Source organism: Hemicordylus capensis, chromosome 7 (genome assembly GCF_027244095.1).
Source record: "Hemicordylus capensis ecotype Gifberg chromosome 7, rHemCap1.1.pri, whole genome shotgun sequence".
Classification (NCBI taxonomy): Eukaryota; Metazoa; Chordata; class Lepidosauria; order Squamata; family Cordylidae; genus Hemicordylus; species Hemicordylus capensis.
Genome location: NC_069663.1, coordinates 26,355,126 through 26,369,960, shown reverse-complemented (window position 1 = coordinate 26,369,960; position 14,835 = coordinate 26,355,126). Strand labels below are relative to the sequence as shown.

The 14,835-nt window shown below is 52.9% G+C and overlaps 1 protein-coding gene across 9 annotated transcripts in view; it reads left to right on the top strand.

Moving 5' to 3' along the window:
* Positions 1–14,835, top strand: part of MAP4K1 (mitogen-activated protein kinase kinase kinase kinase 1) — a 49,176-nt gene that overhangs the window by 33,520 nt on the left and 821 nt on the right. For all 9 annotated transcript variants that reach the window (XM_053268274.1, XM_053268275.1, XM_053268276.1 and 6 more), the window contains 21 exons: positions 320–382; positions 987–1,068; positions 1,580–1,699; positions 2,228–2,309; positions 2,599–2,660; positions 3,330–3,394; positions 3,481–3,525; positions 4,361–4,403; positions 5,100–5,268; positions 6,945–7,021; positions 7,464–7,548; positions 8,632–8,708; positions 9,399–9,459; positions 9,789–9,894; positions 10,049–10,107; positions 10,319–10,422; positions 11,641–11,815; positions 12,371–12,439; positions 12,525–12,608; positions 13,586–13,656; positions 14,237–14,301. In XM_053268274.1, the coding sequence (XP_053124249.1) occupies positions 320–382; positions 987–1,068; positions 1,580–1,699; positions 2,228–2,309; positions 2,599–2,660; positions 3,330–3,394; positions 3,481–3,525; positions 4,361–4,403; positions 5,100–5,268; positions 6,945–7,021; positions 7,464–7,548; positions 8,632–8,708; positions 9,399–9,459; positions 9,789–9,894; positions 10,049–10,107; positions 10,319–10,422; positions 11,641–11,815; positions 12,371–12,439; positions 12,525–12,608; positions 13,586–13,656; positions 14,237–14,301 (1,764 nt within the window). The remainder of the gene's footprint in view (positions 1–319; positions 383–986; positions 1,069–1,579; positions 1,700–2,227; positions 2,310–2,598; positions 2,661–3,329; positions 3,395–3,480; positions 3,526–4,360; positions 4,404–5,099; positions 5,269–6,944; positions 7,022–7,463; positions 7,549–8,631; positions 8,709–9,398; positions 9,460–9,788; positions 9,895–10,048; positions 10,108–10,318; positions 10,423–11,640; positions 11,816–12,370; positions 12,440–12,524; positions 12,609–13,585; positions 13,657–14,236; positions 14,302–14,835) is intronic.

The window sequence follows — 14,835 nt, the reverse complement described above, 5'->3', positions numbered from 1 at the left end:
TATCTATGTAAACCACTTGGGGAACTTTTGTTGAAAAGCAGCATATAAATATCCATAGTCTTCGTTTTCCTACGTGGGCAATACCAGCAGAAATCTCTGAAGCTGGGGTGGCAGTGGTGCCGCTGTTCAATAAGGATTCCAGTCTTTGGGGGTGGGGCTTCAGGCCTTGCCCCTCCCCATGATCCTCAGAATAAGCTGTTCAGACAAAGCTCATGCAGGATCTAGTTCTTCTCAACACAGAATTTAAACAGTGTGAACTACCGTAGTGGGGAGATGGCTCATCAGCTGATGGGTGTCCTCCTTGTGTGTCGTAATGCAGGGTCCTGGTTCTCATGACCAAGAGTGGCTACCAGCCCCCCAAACTCAAGGAGAAAGCCAGATGGTGAGTACTGGTGACTGAGAGGCCTCCAGCAGCCTCCCTTAGACACCTCACCTGCAAAATGCTGGAACTAATCCAGTGGGGTTATAGAGACCTCTGTTAAATACAGACTCTCTTGGGAGAAAGGGCTGCTTGGCTGCTGCTTTCGTTGAGAGCCAGTCTGGGTAGGTCAGGCATGACAGCTTTTTAAACACTCCACCCCCAGTGGAGTTCATACGAGGGAACCATCTACAGCGACGTCAGGACAGTGACAGAAAGTGCCATTCATACAGCCAGTGGCATTATTCTGCTTTGCTCCTGATGACTGTGCATTATACGTGTCCTGAAAAAGTAGCGCTTTGGTGCAATGCTTTAGGCACTTCCTGCTGCAGTCCAGCTGCCCATCTGGGAATGCTCTAGGAGCCCTTTTGGTCATTTGCATCACCCCCATCGAGCTGGTGGCTGCAATGCCAGCCTCTGTCCACCCCAGTGGTGGCACTGAAGCACAAGCAGCCGTCAAGCAGCGCCCTGCTACAGGGGTGCAGAGAGCAAGGGGCCAGCTGCCAGTGCCCGCCTAGCACATTACAGCCCCAATATCCCTCCCCCATGGGTGCCGATATTCCCACAGGACGCCAGCCTTCAACAACTTTGTCAAGGTGACGCTAACCAAGAACCCCAAGAAGAGGCCCAGTGCCTCCAAGATGCTGACTGTGAGTACAAGAGTTTCCCATTCCTTCTCTCTAGCCACGACCCTTTCTAGGGGTAGCCTGAGCCGTCTCACCCTCTTCTCTTTGCCCTTCAAGTCAGGATAACAACAGCTTAGCTCATTCTTTCTGTCATGGTTTGGGGCAGCTGGCTGTGAAACCACGTTGTATCAACGCTGTTTGCATGTTGTTTGTGGACCCCTGGGTTTCCTTAAAATTAAAGCTGCCACGTGGAAGGTGAGCTTGAAAGGCTCCTGAATCAGAACTCTGCAGTTTAATTTCTCCTCTGCGATCATATCCAATACACCTAGATGCATGTGCAGGGGGAGAACTATGCCACGCAACTGAGGAGGGTCCTTTCTAGTTTCCCTGGCCCGGCTGAAGAGGCAAGCTGTTCTTCAGTTCAAATGGCAAAACCCAAATGAAAGTTGCTTGCCTCTTTGGCATGTGGCAGGAACTTTAAAGGCAGGCGTCTGTCCCAAACTGGGTTCCAACCACATTCCTTTCCTTTCCTCAGCACCAGCTCGTTGCCCAGTCAGGGCTGAGCCGCAGCCTGACCCTTGATCTCCTGGAGAAGTTACGCGACCCTGACAAGCTCCCCAGTTGCAGAAGCGAAGTGGATGAGGAGGAACCAGAGGTGAGAGCCAAACAGCAAGAAGGAGAGAGCTGGAAGAAGAGCACTGGGCCCCCTTCCGTTTCCCCTGATAAAGCCCCCTGGCTGCCACAAGGCCCTTCTATCGTCCAATCAGTGCCTGTGATAAGGCCATCTGTCCCCCACTTCGGTTGTACGTTAAAGCAGTTGACCCTGGCGTGAACCACATTAGGGATGCAATCAGCATCGGATTTCTGAACACTGCATATTACAGAGAGGTATCCTAACACTAAAAAGGAAGTTTAAGCCAAGCCTGGGCCAGACGGCTATGCAGTGAGCGGGGACAATCCTGCTTTGGAGCAAAGGACCGACCCCACGTCTATGGGCCTGTGGCCGACACGTTGCCCTGCCAAGCAGCCAACTAATAGGGCAGGCTGCCTGTTGGACTGGCCGGGTGCAGGCCAAGCAAGCAGCTTCTCCAGGGTTGGGAGAGGCACCAGTGGATGGCTGTTGCTTCAGGGGTTATACAGCAGAAGCTGGGCCTCCAACTCACCCCCTCTTTCCTGGCCACAGCCTCCTCCACCACCGGTGCCCCGGAGAATTCGCTCCAGCCAACGGCAAGGCACGACCTCACCCAGATGCTCGGACCCACAGGGTACGTCTGCCCCATTGCACTCCCCTTCTGACTCAGCTCAGCAGCACGGCCCCCAACACCCCCTGACCCAGCTCAGCCCACTGGCCTTCCACCACCATGAGTGACGTCAACTCTCCTGGCTTCCCCACCCGGCCACCCTCTCCCATGCCCTCTGCCTGCTGGACTCCCACCTCCTTTCTTCACAGGAGGGTCGGGGTCCCCCCTCCGCAGGGCTCATCCCCACCAGTAGTGTCCGCCTCCTGGACACGGAGGCTCTGTTCTGAACCCTCTTCCTCTACTCTCGTTGCAGCCCACCACTTTGGCCTCAGCCCCAGAAACAACAGACGCAGTCTGGAGTCTCCAAATTTCACGGTACCTCCTTGCTTCTTATCCTGTGTCTCCTTTCCCGAGGACCACTGTCTCTCTGTTCATCTAAATGAGCGGAAGGTTTCTTGTGCCAGCCTGCCACTGCTCCTTGAGAGTCACGACGTTAGCCTTTGGGGATGCGCCGCCTCATCCTTTCGCCTTCTTTTACAGCATTTGGGCGAGACAGAGACCTTCCTGGAGATATGTTTTCTGCTCCCCCCCATTGCCCCCCAGTCATGCCAAATGGAAGCTTAAAGTCCGGGCAATGTGATTTAAGGAGGTGGCTGAATGTAAAAGAGGAGCATTCCTTTAAGACCATTTCGGCTCTGGAGTTCTCACAGGAATTCACCTGAGACCTATATTTTTGCTTGTCTTAGTAGGGGCGGTTAAGGGAGAGGGGAGGGTACTAGGATATAACGGGGGGGGGGGGTGGGGTTGGGGGGGAGCATTCCACATCAATCAGGACTTGGCCCTGGGGGGAAACTATAGTTCTCATGGGAGAGCAAATGATTGTTAAAACTAGGTTCCTGGCTGTAGTACAGATGTGTCTAGAATGTCCTGCCCTAAAGCCTAGAGAACTGAAGGAGGGGGCATTGGCCAATGCCAAAGCCGCCACCATCCATCTTGCATGCCTCACCAGCACTGGTTTCTCCAATCTTGACCTTTTGCTTGCAGGAGGTCTCTGAAGACACTGGTTACAGTACTGGCAACTATCTTGATGGCACAGCATTGGGCACCAGGTAATGACCTTACTACAAATGGAACTGGACTTCTGGATTTCCACAGCCACAGCGCCCACCTGTTTGTTTTCCTTTTCCCTTGTTAGGGAGGATGCAGGAGACTCAGACCACGATTATGATGATGTGGACACGTAAGTGGTGGCATCTCCCGCAGAAGGGGCAACTCCTATTAGGGTAGAACCAGAGCCCTTGCAACAAGTCCCAGCTATGGGGATATCGCAGATGGGCTCTTTGGTGATGTCAAATTCCCACCTCTACCCTCTCTAAGTCATTTATTGAAAATCTCTGGCAGCCTGATGGTGGATTGTGGTCCAGATGAAGAGACTTTGTGGGGCTGGTGGCTGTTACTCCAGGCTACTGGGATCTGCACAAGACCCAGCCTGCCTGAGTAGAGGCTGAGAGTTACAAGCCTTGAATTCAGCCAGAGAGACAGAAGAACTCCAAGGCTTGGAGTTTGGAGCTGGCTAGAGAAAACGGCTAGGTGGACACATCTTGCTAGGGAACCAGCCCTGCTGGCTCTCCCTCTGACCACTTAGGGCATTTGTTAGCAGTGTTTCAAATGACACCTCTCATCTCCACGCCTCTCACAACTTCACAGCCGTCAGGCTTCTTAGCGCAGCAGTTGGACTACAACTCCCATCATCCAAAGGCTATTGTGGCTGGGGATGATGGGAGCTGTAGTCCAACAACATCTGGGGACCCTAGGCGGAGGACCCTTGGGTTAGCTAGTGAAGCCCAGAGTCCCATTGCCCTCACCTTACTGATGGTCTGTCCTGCTGGGAGAGGGCCCAGCCACCCAGAAACCCTTTATCCACCAGCTGCTGGTAGGGCCTAGGCTGCCTTGCCGATTGCTCCTTGCAGGTGGACGCCTGCCTTGGTTTTGCGCATTTCACTGCAGCAAGGTCTCTTGCTGGGTAAGGATCTCACCTCCCATCCCTGAAGGTGACCCTTCTGTTTTCTCTTCAGTTGCGCCTCACCTGCCAATCTCCCACCACCACTGCCACCCAAGGTAAGCCACTGGTGGATCCAAGGAGGTTCCACCAACTCGACACACCTCTATACAAAGCAGTATAGAAATATTTGCTGTTGTTGTTCATTGCTCACAGCCAGATGCTACGATTAGCAAAAGGCATAAGAGAGAAGATCCAGTAGAGAGAAAGGCAAAGAGATGGGCAGCTCCCCAAAGAAGGAACCATCCCTCTTCCCCTTTCAGGGCCCGCTTCCCTGAAGCTCAAAGGGGCCTCCCGGTGCTTTCCAGGCTAGCTGCTCAACAGCAGCAAAATGCCTCTGTTCAGGCAAGTTGCATTCAAAATGTAAACAGCAGGGGGAGCAGTCTCGCGGAAACTAACACCACGAAAAAACAGCAACCTTTTTATGCCGCATATACGGCGTCCTTGCTCTATATCGCAGCGATTAAATTCAAAACAAGGCATTGGAAATGTGAACGGCACCCTGCTGTCCGCGTGGAGTTTGCAGTGTCACAACGTAGGAAGTGTGGAAGCAGACTTCCGAGATTTGCCAGGACCCCGTTGCAGGGTCTAGTCTGGAAAGTGCCCTGGTGCCCATTGGCACAAATGCAGTCCAGTCCTAACCCTTCCCTTTACGGGCTTCAGTGAGGAAGATTTGGCCCCGGCGATGCCAGCTGCTGCCCCTGATTGTATGCCTGCTTTTCATAACCAAACTGCCTTCACCCTTTTCGCAACAGCCCAAACTCTTGGCCTCATCAGACGAGGCTGGGGTGGACCGACAGCCTCTCCGGTGCTCTGTCAAGCCTCTTTTCCGGGGACGGTGCTCCAGTGGGCCTGTGATGGGTTGGACCCCTCAACAAATGACACAGATGGGGGCCCCGGCCTCCAGCCTCAGCTCCAAATCAGGTACTGTGTGCTCCCCAAAGGGACTTACAGTAGAAATAACAAGGAACAGCAACCCAAAGGTGTGGGCACACACCCCATTGCAGGCTTCTTATTGCAGAGCAGCAGCCATCGGGGTGGGGGTGACTGCCCCCTCAGATATTCCAGGCCCTAAAAAGGTACGTTTCTAGTCCTCTTACTTGTGTGGCCATGTAAAGACTGGCATGCTTATTAGTAAAACTGCCTCCCTGTGCTCTCTGGCCAGTGAGTTCACAGGCTTTCCAGGGATAGAACAGGCAAGAAGTACTATAGGGAAACATGGTACTTGGAAAATTAAAAGAAACTTTGATTTTGAACAGTTGGTAGCTAAGAGACTGAGCGACCAGTGAGGAAGACCCCAGCTAGAATATCGCCTTTGCCATGAATTCACTAGGGGTCTCCTTGGCAAATGACTGTTCTCTGCCTCAGTCTTCCACATCTGCAACATGGGAATAAATAGTACTGCCCCACCTTACTGGGTTTTTGTTAAGATCACAATGATTTCAGGGTCAATTCCCCACCACCACCACCACCACCACAAATTTTGGGGGGAAAGTAACACAGTGATTTTTCAGTTGTGGCACTGATGCTCGAAAGCTCTCCCTAGAAAGGTCCATCTGGCCCAGTCACTAGATGTTTTCCAGCACCTGGTAAAAATCTGGCTTCTTCACAGAGGCCTGGGGGGGAGGCTGAATTGGCTCTGACTGCCAATTTCATTATTACACAATTTTATCTTTTTTGAGATCCTTCTGATTTTTCATTTCTCTGTAACATAAGCTGCGTTGATTTCCCCACTAATGGAAGAAAAGTAATTAAACACGTTTGAAAACAATGCATAAATTTAAATAGTTTACAGATTAAGGTGTCCCTTGTTTTAGTGCTTGTTTTAGTGCTCCAAAGCAAAGGAGGGGTTGTTGGGGTTTTTTCTTTGGAGGAAATTACCCTATTCCTGTAGTCAAGCTGGATGTTTATTTTATTTTGTTGAGATCTCATCTGACCAGTATCCATTATTTAAAGAAAGAAAGAAAGAAAGAAAGAAAGAAAGAAAGAAAGAAATGTATCCCTCAAAAGTGGACACACAGAGAATAGAAAGAATTCTCAGTTGGGTGGTTGTTTTCCATCCACACAGAGATGCAAACCGATAGAGATCAGTGTGCTAGCTATGCTGCTCTGGTACAAAAGCAGTCATTGACTGAAATCTGACCACAGTGAAGTCTTTCTTGGAGGGCAATTTCTCCACCTTGACTGCATCCTCTTCCAATTCATGTTTATATAGTTCATCATGCTGTACCAAAGGCCAGTCGGGATACTGCGGAAGGCTGCAACTTAGTCACTCTGGGAACACACGTTCCCAGGCCTAGTGCAAGCCATAAGATAATGCATCCAGAATCCATGAAATGCTCTCAAGCAGAGGGAGAACCTCAGGCAGTATTGCAGAAATCCTAAGTATTCCTACTGGAATAGTTTAATAAGTTAAACAATGGAAGGTAAATGGACTGGACCATTCAACTGCTCACAGCCCCAACTATGAAATTAGACACACGCCCTTGCTAAAATAAAATACCACCTGCTTGATCCTGGTAGTTACCAGGAGTGATGTAATGTGAAGGTTAGGCATCTTGGTCTACAAAACAGCGTGATCCTGATCTTGTCCCCTGCAGTCCCCGAACTGAGGCCAGTCCATCAAACAGAAGAAGCCCCTGTCATACCACCCAAGCCAGAAAGGAAGCAGAAACCAGTGAGTGTGTCATCCTCAAACACTTATCCGACTTCTGATCAATTGAGCACATTCTTGGTGTTCTTCTGAATGAAGATTTTGTGGGGTGGGAGTGTGTGGGGGAAACACATCTTGCTATGACGGGTGTTTGCCTCCTTTCACTGACTCAGTAAGAGACACAGCAAAGAAACGTCCTCTGTGAGCTGGTGGTGTTTAGGGCTCAGAGGGGCCTTTAATAGTCCAGCTCCTTTCTTTCTCGCTGTAAACTAGTGTTTCCCAGCACACCACTGAGAAATGATTGATCCATGATATAAGTGGGGGGAGTTGTAAAATTGGTGTGTATGTGTGTAGGGAGGGATTCAGCACAGGGCCAGGTGGCTGGGGTTGTGCACTTGTCATAAGTGCCACTCCCCCCCCACCACTCCACCCGACATGGATGACTGTCACGCCCCTCTCTCTGCAGGACAGAATGCTCTTCAAGAAGGTTTTTAACGAGTGCCCTTTGCACGTCACCTCGGCTACTGCTTGGACCCACCCGAACACCAATGGTAGGGTTGTGGGGGGGGGGGAGGACTAGGTCTGTCCTGGGGCAGCTTCCCCATGGAGGTTGGGCAGCCTAATGCGGGTCCAGATTATTGTCTCCCTCTCTCTTCAACGCCCCCCCCAGACTGACTACTTGTCCATGTTTGCTTCAAGGTTCTAGCCCTAATTTCTGAGCCTTGTTCAGAAACCCCTCCCCACTGTATCTCCACCCTTCATGCCCCCTCCAACCTCTCGCTTGTGTTTGTACACATCCATCCACCATCAGTCTCCTTCTCCAGCTCTCAGCAGCCTCGTACACACACACACACACACACACACACACACACACACACGCACGCACACACACACAATGCCATCCCATCCAGCCGTGGCCTGCATCTCAATGTTAGCACCGCGTGGGTGGGGTCAACCACAAGGCGTGGGGGGCGTGGGCATTGTTTTATAGTGTCATGGGGTCTCTGCCACCGTGATTCACATGCCTAGGACTGCCAAGGCCAAACCCTTAGGGCAGGGCTTCCCAATCCAGATGGGAATCTGGGTCCCCAGATGTTGCTGGTCCCCAGATGTTGCTGGACTAGAACTTCCATCCTCCCAGAAAGCTGCTGAGGCTGAGATTTGTAGTCCAACAACATCTGGGGGGCCAAGGTTGGGGGCCCCTGCCATATGGATTCAAATTCCGCTGAGCCCTCAGATTGGGGACACCGAAATAAGTTAGAAAAGAGGGCAGGGGCGCTCTTCATGTGGCTTTCTCTTGTCTGGAGTGCCTAAAGATCTAAGAACCTTGCAGGATCAGACCAATGAGCCATCTAGTCCAAAATCCTGTTTCCAGTAGTGGCCAGCCAGTGGGAAACCCACCAGCAAGGCATGAAGGCAGCAGCCCCCCACCCCCCGTTATTTGCCCACCACAACTCTGGACACTCTAAGATAGACTACTCCCGGACATGATGTTTGAATAGCTGCCTATAGATCCAGCCTGCCCCCCTTTAAAGCCATCTAAGCCAGGGGCCATCAGCACATATTGTGGCAGGGAGTGCCATAAGCCAATCGTGCGTTACGCTCTCCCCTTACACTCCACTCCCACTTTACAGAGCCACACTTAATCCTCGGTGCCGAAGAAGGAATCTTTGCCTTGAACCGGAGCGAGTCAGAACCCACCCTGGAGCTGGTGAGAAGAACCAGGTGCTGTGGTGGGAGGGTCTGAAAGCAACACTGGTGGAGAGTGGGGGGTGGATATAGAAGCAGGGTGGGGCGCAGGATCTTAGAGCATGGCCCAGTAAACCAAATGTTACAACGCTGGATCATGATCACTTAGTGTGGATTAACTAACCTCCTCGTGATGGCTCTGTCCTGTTCTCCATCAAGGTAGCAAAAGGTATGGCGTGTTCCCTCACCCTTTGAGGACAGTGGCAGGTAGCTTCGTCTCTTATTTACTGCACCACATTCTCAGCTTTTGGGCTTCCCTAGCCTGACTAGTGCCTGCAGTCCAGACAGGATTCAACCTCTTCCCCGCTTTATTTAATCTAATGAATCTCTGTCCAGCTTTTTGACCTGTACCTAGCCCACAACATGAATAAGACCATGAACTGATCTGCAAGCTCTGTTAGACAGCCATTGAAACAGCCATCAAGAGCCAGGAATAGTTTAAAAAAAAAAAACCAGCCACAAAATCATCAGACCAGCACAGGGATAATTAAAAAAAGTGCCTTAACTGGATGTCTGAAGGCCAGCAGTGAAGGAGGCTGGCGCGCTGCTCTGGGGAGGTGGGGTCGGAAGGCGGGAGCCACCCCTGAGAAAACCATGTTGTGGTTCAGCTCCAGAACAGTGACCTCTCTCCTCTTTCCTGCTCCTTCCCAAGCTCTATCACAGCCGCACAACGTGGGTGTACTGCATTGGGAATGCCCTCATGTCACTGTCCGGTGAGTGGGTCCCAGGCTGGAGCGGGGCAAAGGGGAGGGTGAAGGGGCACTGTGAAGAGCATAGAGAGTCAACGGATTGAGGGGGGTCAGGAAAGCTGGGGGGGGGAGAACCAGAGAGGTGGTGGGGATCAAGGAGGAAGGCTGTGCAGGCTGCCATGTGGATGCCCTGCTGTGGGCTTTCGGATATGGTGGAAGGAGCTGTGCTTCATGGAGTCAGCCCCAGGGTCCATTTCGCCCAGGGCTACCTGGCCTGTCCCTTGGCCTCGCCCAGGAGTTTCATCCGCAGGGTCATATCGCCACCGACTCGGCTACCTTTTCCCTCCATGCAGGCAAGTGTCCCCAGCTCTTCTCCCACAACTTGCTGGGCCTCTATGAGCAGAGCAGGAGGGACCAGCGTCCTGGAGCATACATCTCCCCTCACAGGCTCTTGCCTAGGTAAGACAGACGCCTCCTCCGTCTTGCTCTAACTACTATACAACACTGACTCTTCATCAAGTTTCACAAGCCAAAAAAAACACCTCCCACTGCTCATCACCGTCAGCTGACCATTTCTCTTTATTCCTCCCCCCCCACCCACCCCCCGCCACAGGAAAAATGTCATTACCACCAAGATCCCAGACACCAAAGGATGCCAGAAATGTTGTGTGGGTGAGTGCAGTTCCAGCCCATCCCTGCAGGGGGCGCAGCAGTCCTCCCCATCCCGCGTTCTTTCTTGGCCAGACCCAGAGTATGGCCTGCCACTCACCATGCACACAAAGCAACAACACCGAAAGGCCACCGAGGCCAGGACAACCCCGAAACGGTCGTGGGGTCCGACTAATGTTTGGCAGCTAATGTGGGGTGTCTCCTTGCCTTGCAGCCCGGAAAGCCCAGACCAGTTGCCATTACCTCTGTGGGGCGCTGGAGGCAGGAGTGATGCTGCTACAGTGGTATGAGCCCATGCAGAAGTTCATGCTGGTTAAGGTGAGACGGCCTCTCCCGGCATCTGCTCTGGTCCCGCTCCGCTTCCCCCTTGCCTTACCCAGGTGTAGGTGGGCAGGGCAAGGGCAGAGGGGGAGTCACTGTGGGGGCTTTGTGGTGCAGAGACAGCAAGACCCGCCTGTGGACTATGAACTCAGCTCAAGGAAGGAAGGTGCTCCGACCGTGGGGCAGTCAGTCGTGTATCTGTGTGTGCAGCTTTTGGCCTGTCCGTTTCATACATTGGAATACTGTGTTTTTAAAAAGCGCGTTTCCCCAGGGTGGAAAACCAGAGACACAGCTTGACAGCCAACATCTTAATGAACAAAACACATTAGAGCAAGCAGTGCAGCAAGTCTCATCAAAACCAATCACCAGTTATTAAAAGCAAGCAGAAGGGATACCTTTTTAAAGCACACGTGGGAGGGTGTGCCTCTGCAGTTCCACAGGGAGGGGGTGTCCCCACTGAATCACCACTACTGAGAAGATGCTGTCCTTGGTTCTCCCCGACTGGAGTGGAGTCAGGAGCAGGTACAGCAAGCAGGGCCTGGAAGCTCGCAGGGGACCCGTAAAACAACCTGACCTCAGACCAGCTCAGGCTTGAAAGAGCATAACCAGCACAGTCTTTAAAGGTCCTGCTGCTGGGACTACTGCAGGATCTACCCACATACCAAGGCTCCCCAGCTGACATTTATTTCCCCTTGATTATAACCTTGAACCATCTGCTCCTTTCACCTGAAAAGATTTCAGACTCACCTGGCCTCAGGGGAGGCCCCACCCCCACCCATGGGTCTGTGTCAATGATCTGGGCTTCTCCTTTGACTAGAAAGAAGCAGACCAGACCAGAGAGTCCCACAGAGCAAAAGGGCCCTTCTGCTGTGGTGTGGGCTTGCTCACTCCTGATGCAGATGTCCCAAACCACCCACATCCTAGAAAACTCTCACTGGAAGGAGACAAACCCAGGGCAGCTGCATCTGTGTGCAGGTGACTTTAATTAAGTTATCTCTCAGAGCACATAGTTTGGGAATGTCTGCCCTGTTGTAGGGATTGTGTGACCAGTGAAATTTGGTGTTGAGTCACTGATGGTTTCTTCTGGTTAAGTGAAGTGGGGGGGGGCACTAAGACAGAGTATCCCACATGAGACAGGAGGGTCTGGAAGGGATTCTGTTCCTGGCTCCATCTGTCCAGGAATCCTGCCCTCCTCCTCCTCTCTTCTTCCCCCAGTATTTTGACTTCCCGCTGCCCTCCCCGCTGCCTGTCTTTGAGATGTTGGTAGCTCCGGAGGACGAGTACCCCGTGGTCTGCATCGGAGCGAGCAAGGCCCCCCTGGGGCAGGCTGTGCAGTTCCAGCTCATTAACCTGAACTCCCTGACCTCCTGGTTCATTGACAACAGCACGGGTAAGGGCTCTTGAAGTGTGTGCACAGGCCTGCAGCAGGCTAAGCCGGGAATCCCCCCCTTGGGTCCCCCCCCCCGGTGCTAGACTACAACTAGTGGTGGCTCATCCTGAAGAGCGGGGGGGGGGGGGGCGGGGGGGGCGAAGGAGGCCGCTCTCAGGTTGCTCCTCTCCCTCCTGGGCTGCCTGCAAGCTGGGCATTTGTCAGGTAGGGCTGCGCATGCGCAGTTAACTGCACAGCTCTACCTTAGGAATGGCCAGCCTGCAAGCAGCGCGGCTCTTGGGCGTGGCGGGAGGGAGAGAGAGAGGAACAGCCTGAGCTCCCTCCTTTGGTGCGCTCCGGGCTCAATAGGACAAGCCACTCCTGTGACTCTCTGGGGAGAGCTGGAGAGTAGGCTCTGGGTGGCCCAGGAGTCCCGTCGCCCCTCTTTCTGGTGGTGGACCAGCCTCGTGCCACTCTGTAGAGCCTGCCTCTGTGCCCAGCGACAAAGCAGGGGGAAACCAGCTTTTTACAGCTTTTTAAAAAAAGAGGAAGAAAAATAAACGCTTTCCCCAACAGAGCCTCCGTGCCCCGGTCCCATCCAGGTGACCCAGCTGGACAGTAAGACGGTGCTGGTCCTGATGGACAGTAAGTTCAGAGCAAGGGGGCAGCGGAGGAGGAGGCTTGGGGTGGGCGCTCTTGCTGCCGCTCTCACGCGGCTTGTGTTTCTTAGGGAGCGTCCAGTTTGTCAGCCTCCAGGGCTCCCCACTTCGGTGTTCCCCAGTATTCACCTTTGACGTGGCTGTGGAGTCAGTCGGTAAGTGCCAATTAATTGTACCACTTCTCCCAAAGTGGCTCAGGGTGGTTTACATTAAAATAAAAATAAAAACACTGCCTAGCAAGCAAGACGTTCGAATCCCCACTGGCCTGTTTCCCAGATTATGGGGAACTCCTATAGTCTGCAGCAGTATTATAGGAAGATGCTGAAAGGCATCATCTCACACTGCACAGGAGGAGGCCATGGTCAACCCCTCCTGTATTCTACCAAGAAAACCACAGGGCTCTGGGGTCGCCAGGAGTCGACACTGACTCGACAGCATACCTTTACCTTTAATAAAAAATTAAAATAAAAACATTTAAACTAGATTAAAACTCATTAAAATTAGATATCATTAAAAGCCGGGCTAAAAAGATGGGTCTTTAAGGCTTTCCTGGAGGCCTCCAAGGAAGATAATCCACAATCCAGGGGTGATAACTGAGAAGGCCCGATCCCAGGTCGCCACCAGATGAACTGGTGGCTCCTGAAGACGGACCCCTCCTGATGATCTTGATGAGCGGCGGGGATCTTGTAGAGAAAGACGCTCTCTCAGTAACCTGGGCCGAGCCCATTCAGGGCTTTAAAGGTAATAACCAGCACTTTGTACTTTGCCCAGAAACCTATCGGCAGCCAGTGCAACTGTTTAAGAGCAGGCATCATGTGGTCTCTCTGGGATACCCCCGAGACTGCTCTGGCTGCTGCCGCATTTGGAACGAACTGGTTTTGGAACTACGTACAAAGGCAGCCCTACATCGAGCGCACTGCAGTAGTCCAGCCTGGAGGTTACCAGCTGGGGGTACCACTGTTGTCAAGCCATTCTCCTCAAGGAATGGGCGGAGTACCGTTCGACTCTGTCGCAGCAGCTGGTAAAAAGTGCTCCCGGCCACAGCCTCAACCTGAGGCACCTGGGTGAGAAAGGATGCTGTGTTGGGGGGCAGGCTCTGAGTGTCCTGTCTTTCTCTCCCCCCACTTTCCAGCGGTGGTGCGGAACAGCATGCATGCATTTTGGCGCCATGGGATGCAAACACGGTCTCTTGGATCAGGACAGGTACGGAGACTCCCCCCCCCCGGGGCATGTCGTTCTGGAGGGCTCTTTGGGGTCCCCAGCCAAGGGCAGTGGGAGAGGGGAGGGGGGTCCTTGATCTAGTCCAGGCGAGAAACCCATCTCCCCCACACGCCATCCTTCTGTGGGTGTCCGGTCAGGCCAAGGCACTGGAGCCCTCTAAGTGGGGGCTCAGCGCCCCTTCCCCGGGTTCCCCCGTCTACGTCATGCTGGGAAAGACATGTGCCTCCAACCCTGGCGAGGCCAAGGCTCTGACTCTGCCCGAGGCAGCTCCATTGGGCTAAGACATTTATGTAGTGGCTTACGTACCCAAAGGGATGAGGACAGGGGTCCCTGACTCAAAGGGGGGATTTCATCCCAGGGGAACAGGCCTTTGTGCCTCCCGAAAACTCCAGTTTCCCCACCCTTCATCTACCAACCCCAGCGCTGCTGCTTTTCAGGGCTGGGTGCAAAGATTCTGTGCCCGAAGGTTTGATGGTGACCTCTAACTTAGGGGGAGCTGGGGGCTGGTTGGCCCTCTTTGGAAGTGCCCCACTAATGGAGCATCACCTCTTCTTCTTTTCAGTCGGTGCTGCAAGAGGCTGAGCTGCAAGATCATCGGTGGACTTTCCGCTTGCTTGGCGTTTCCAGGTACAGAGATCCCCCCAAGCCTGCTTTGTGCATCCTCCCCTGCCCCATGGCAGCCCCCAGACTTGGCCTGCTCATTCCCCGCCCATGCCTGGAAGCAGAGGGGCAGGCTGCCTTCTTGGTCTCTTTACGGGCTCCTTGCTGCTGGGGAGGGGCCAGAGCTCGGTAAAAGCACCCATGCTCCCACGTTCAAGCCTCCAGATAAGAGGGTTAGGAAGGAGCCTTCTCTGCCCGGGACCCTGGAGAGCAGCTGCCAGAGGAGACAATACTGGGCTTGATAAACCAGTGATTTTGACTTGGAATAAGGCAGGTCCATGTACTTCTGAGGAAGCCCTGTCCACGTCACTAGTCTGTGGAACTCTCTGCCACAAGAAACAGTGGTGACCACAGGTGTAACTAGTACACCCAGTAAGACTAAACCAATCCATACCAGTCAGCTATCAAAAACTACTAGAGCAAGATAGAGACATTATTTCAAACTAGTATTTTGAAGCCCGTTATAATAACGGGCACTAGCCTTTTCCTCTCCCCTTTACT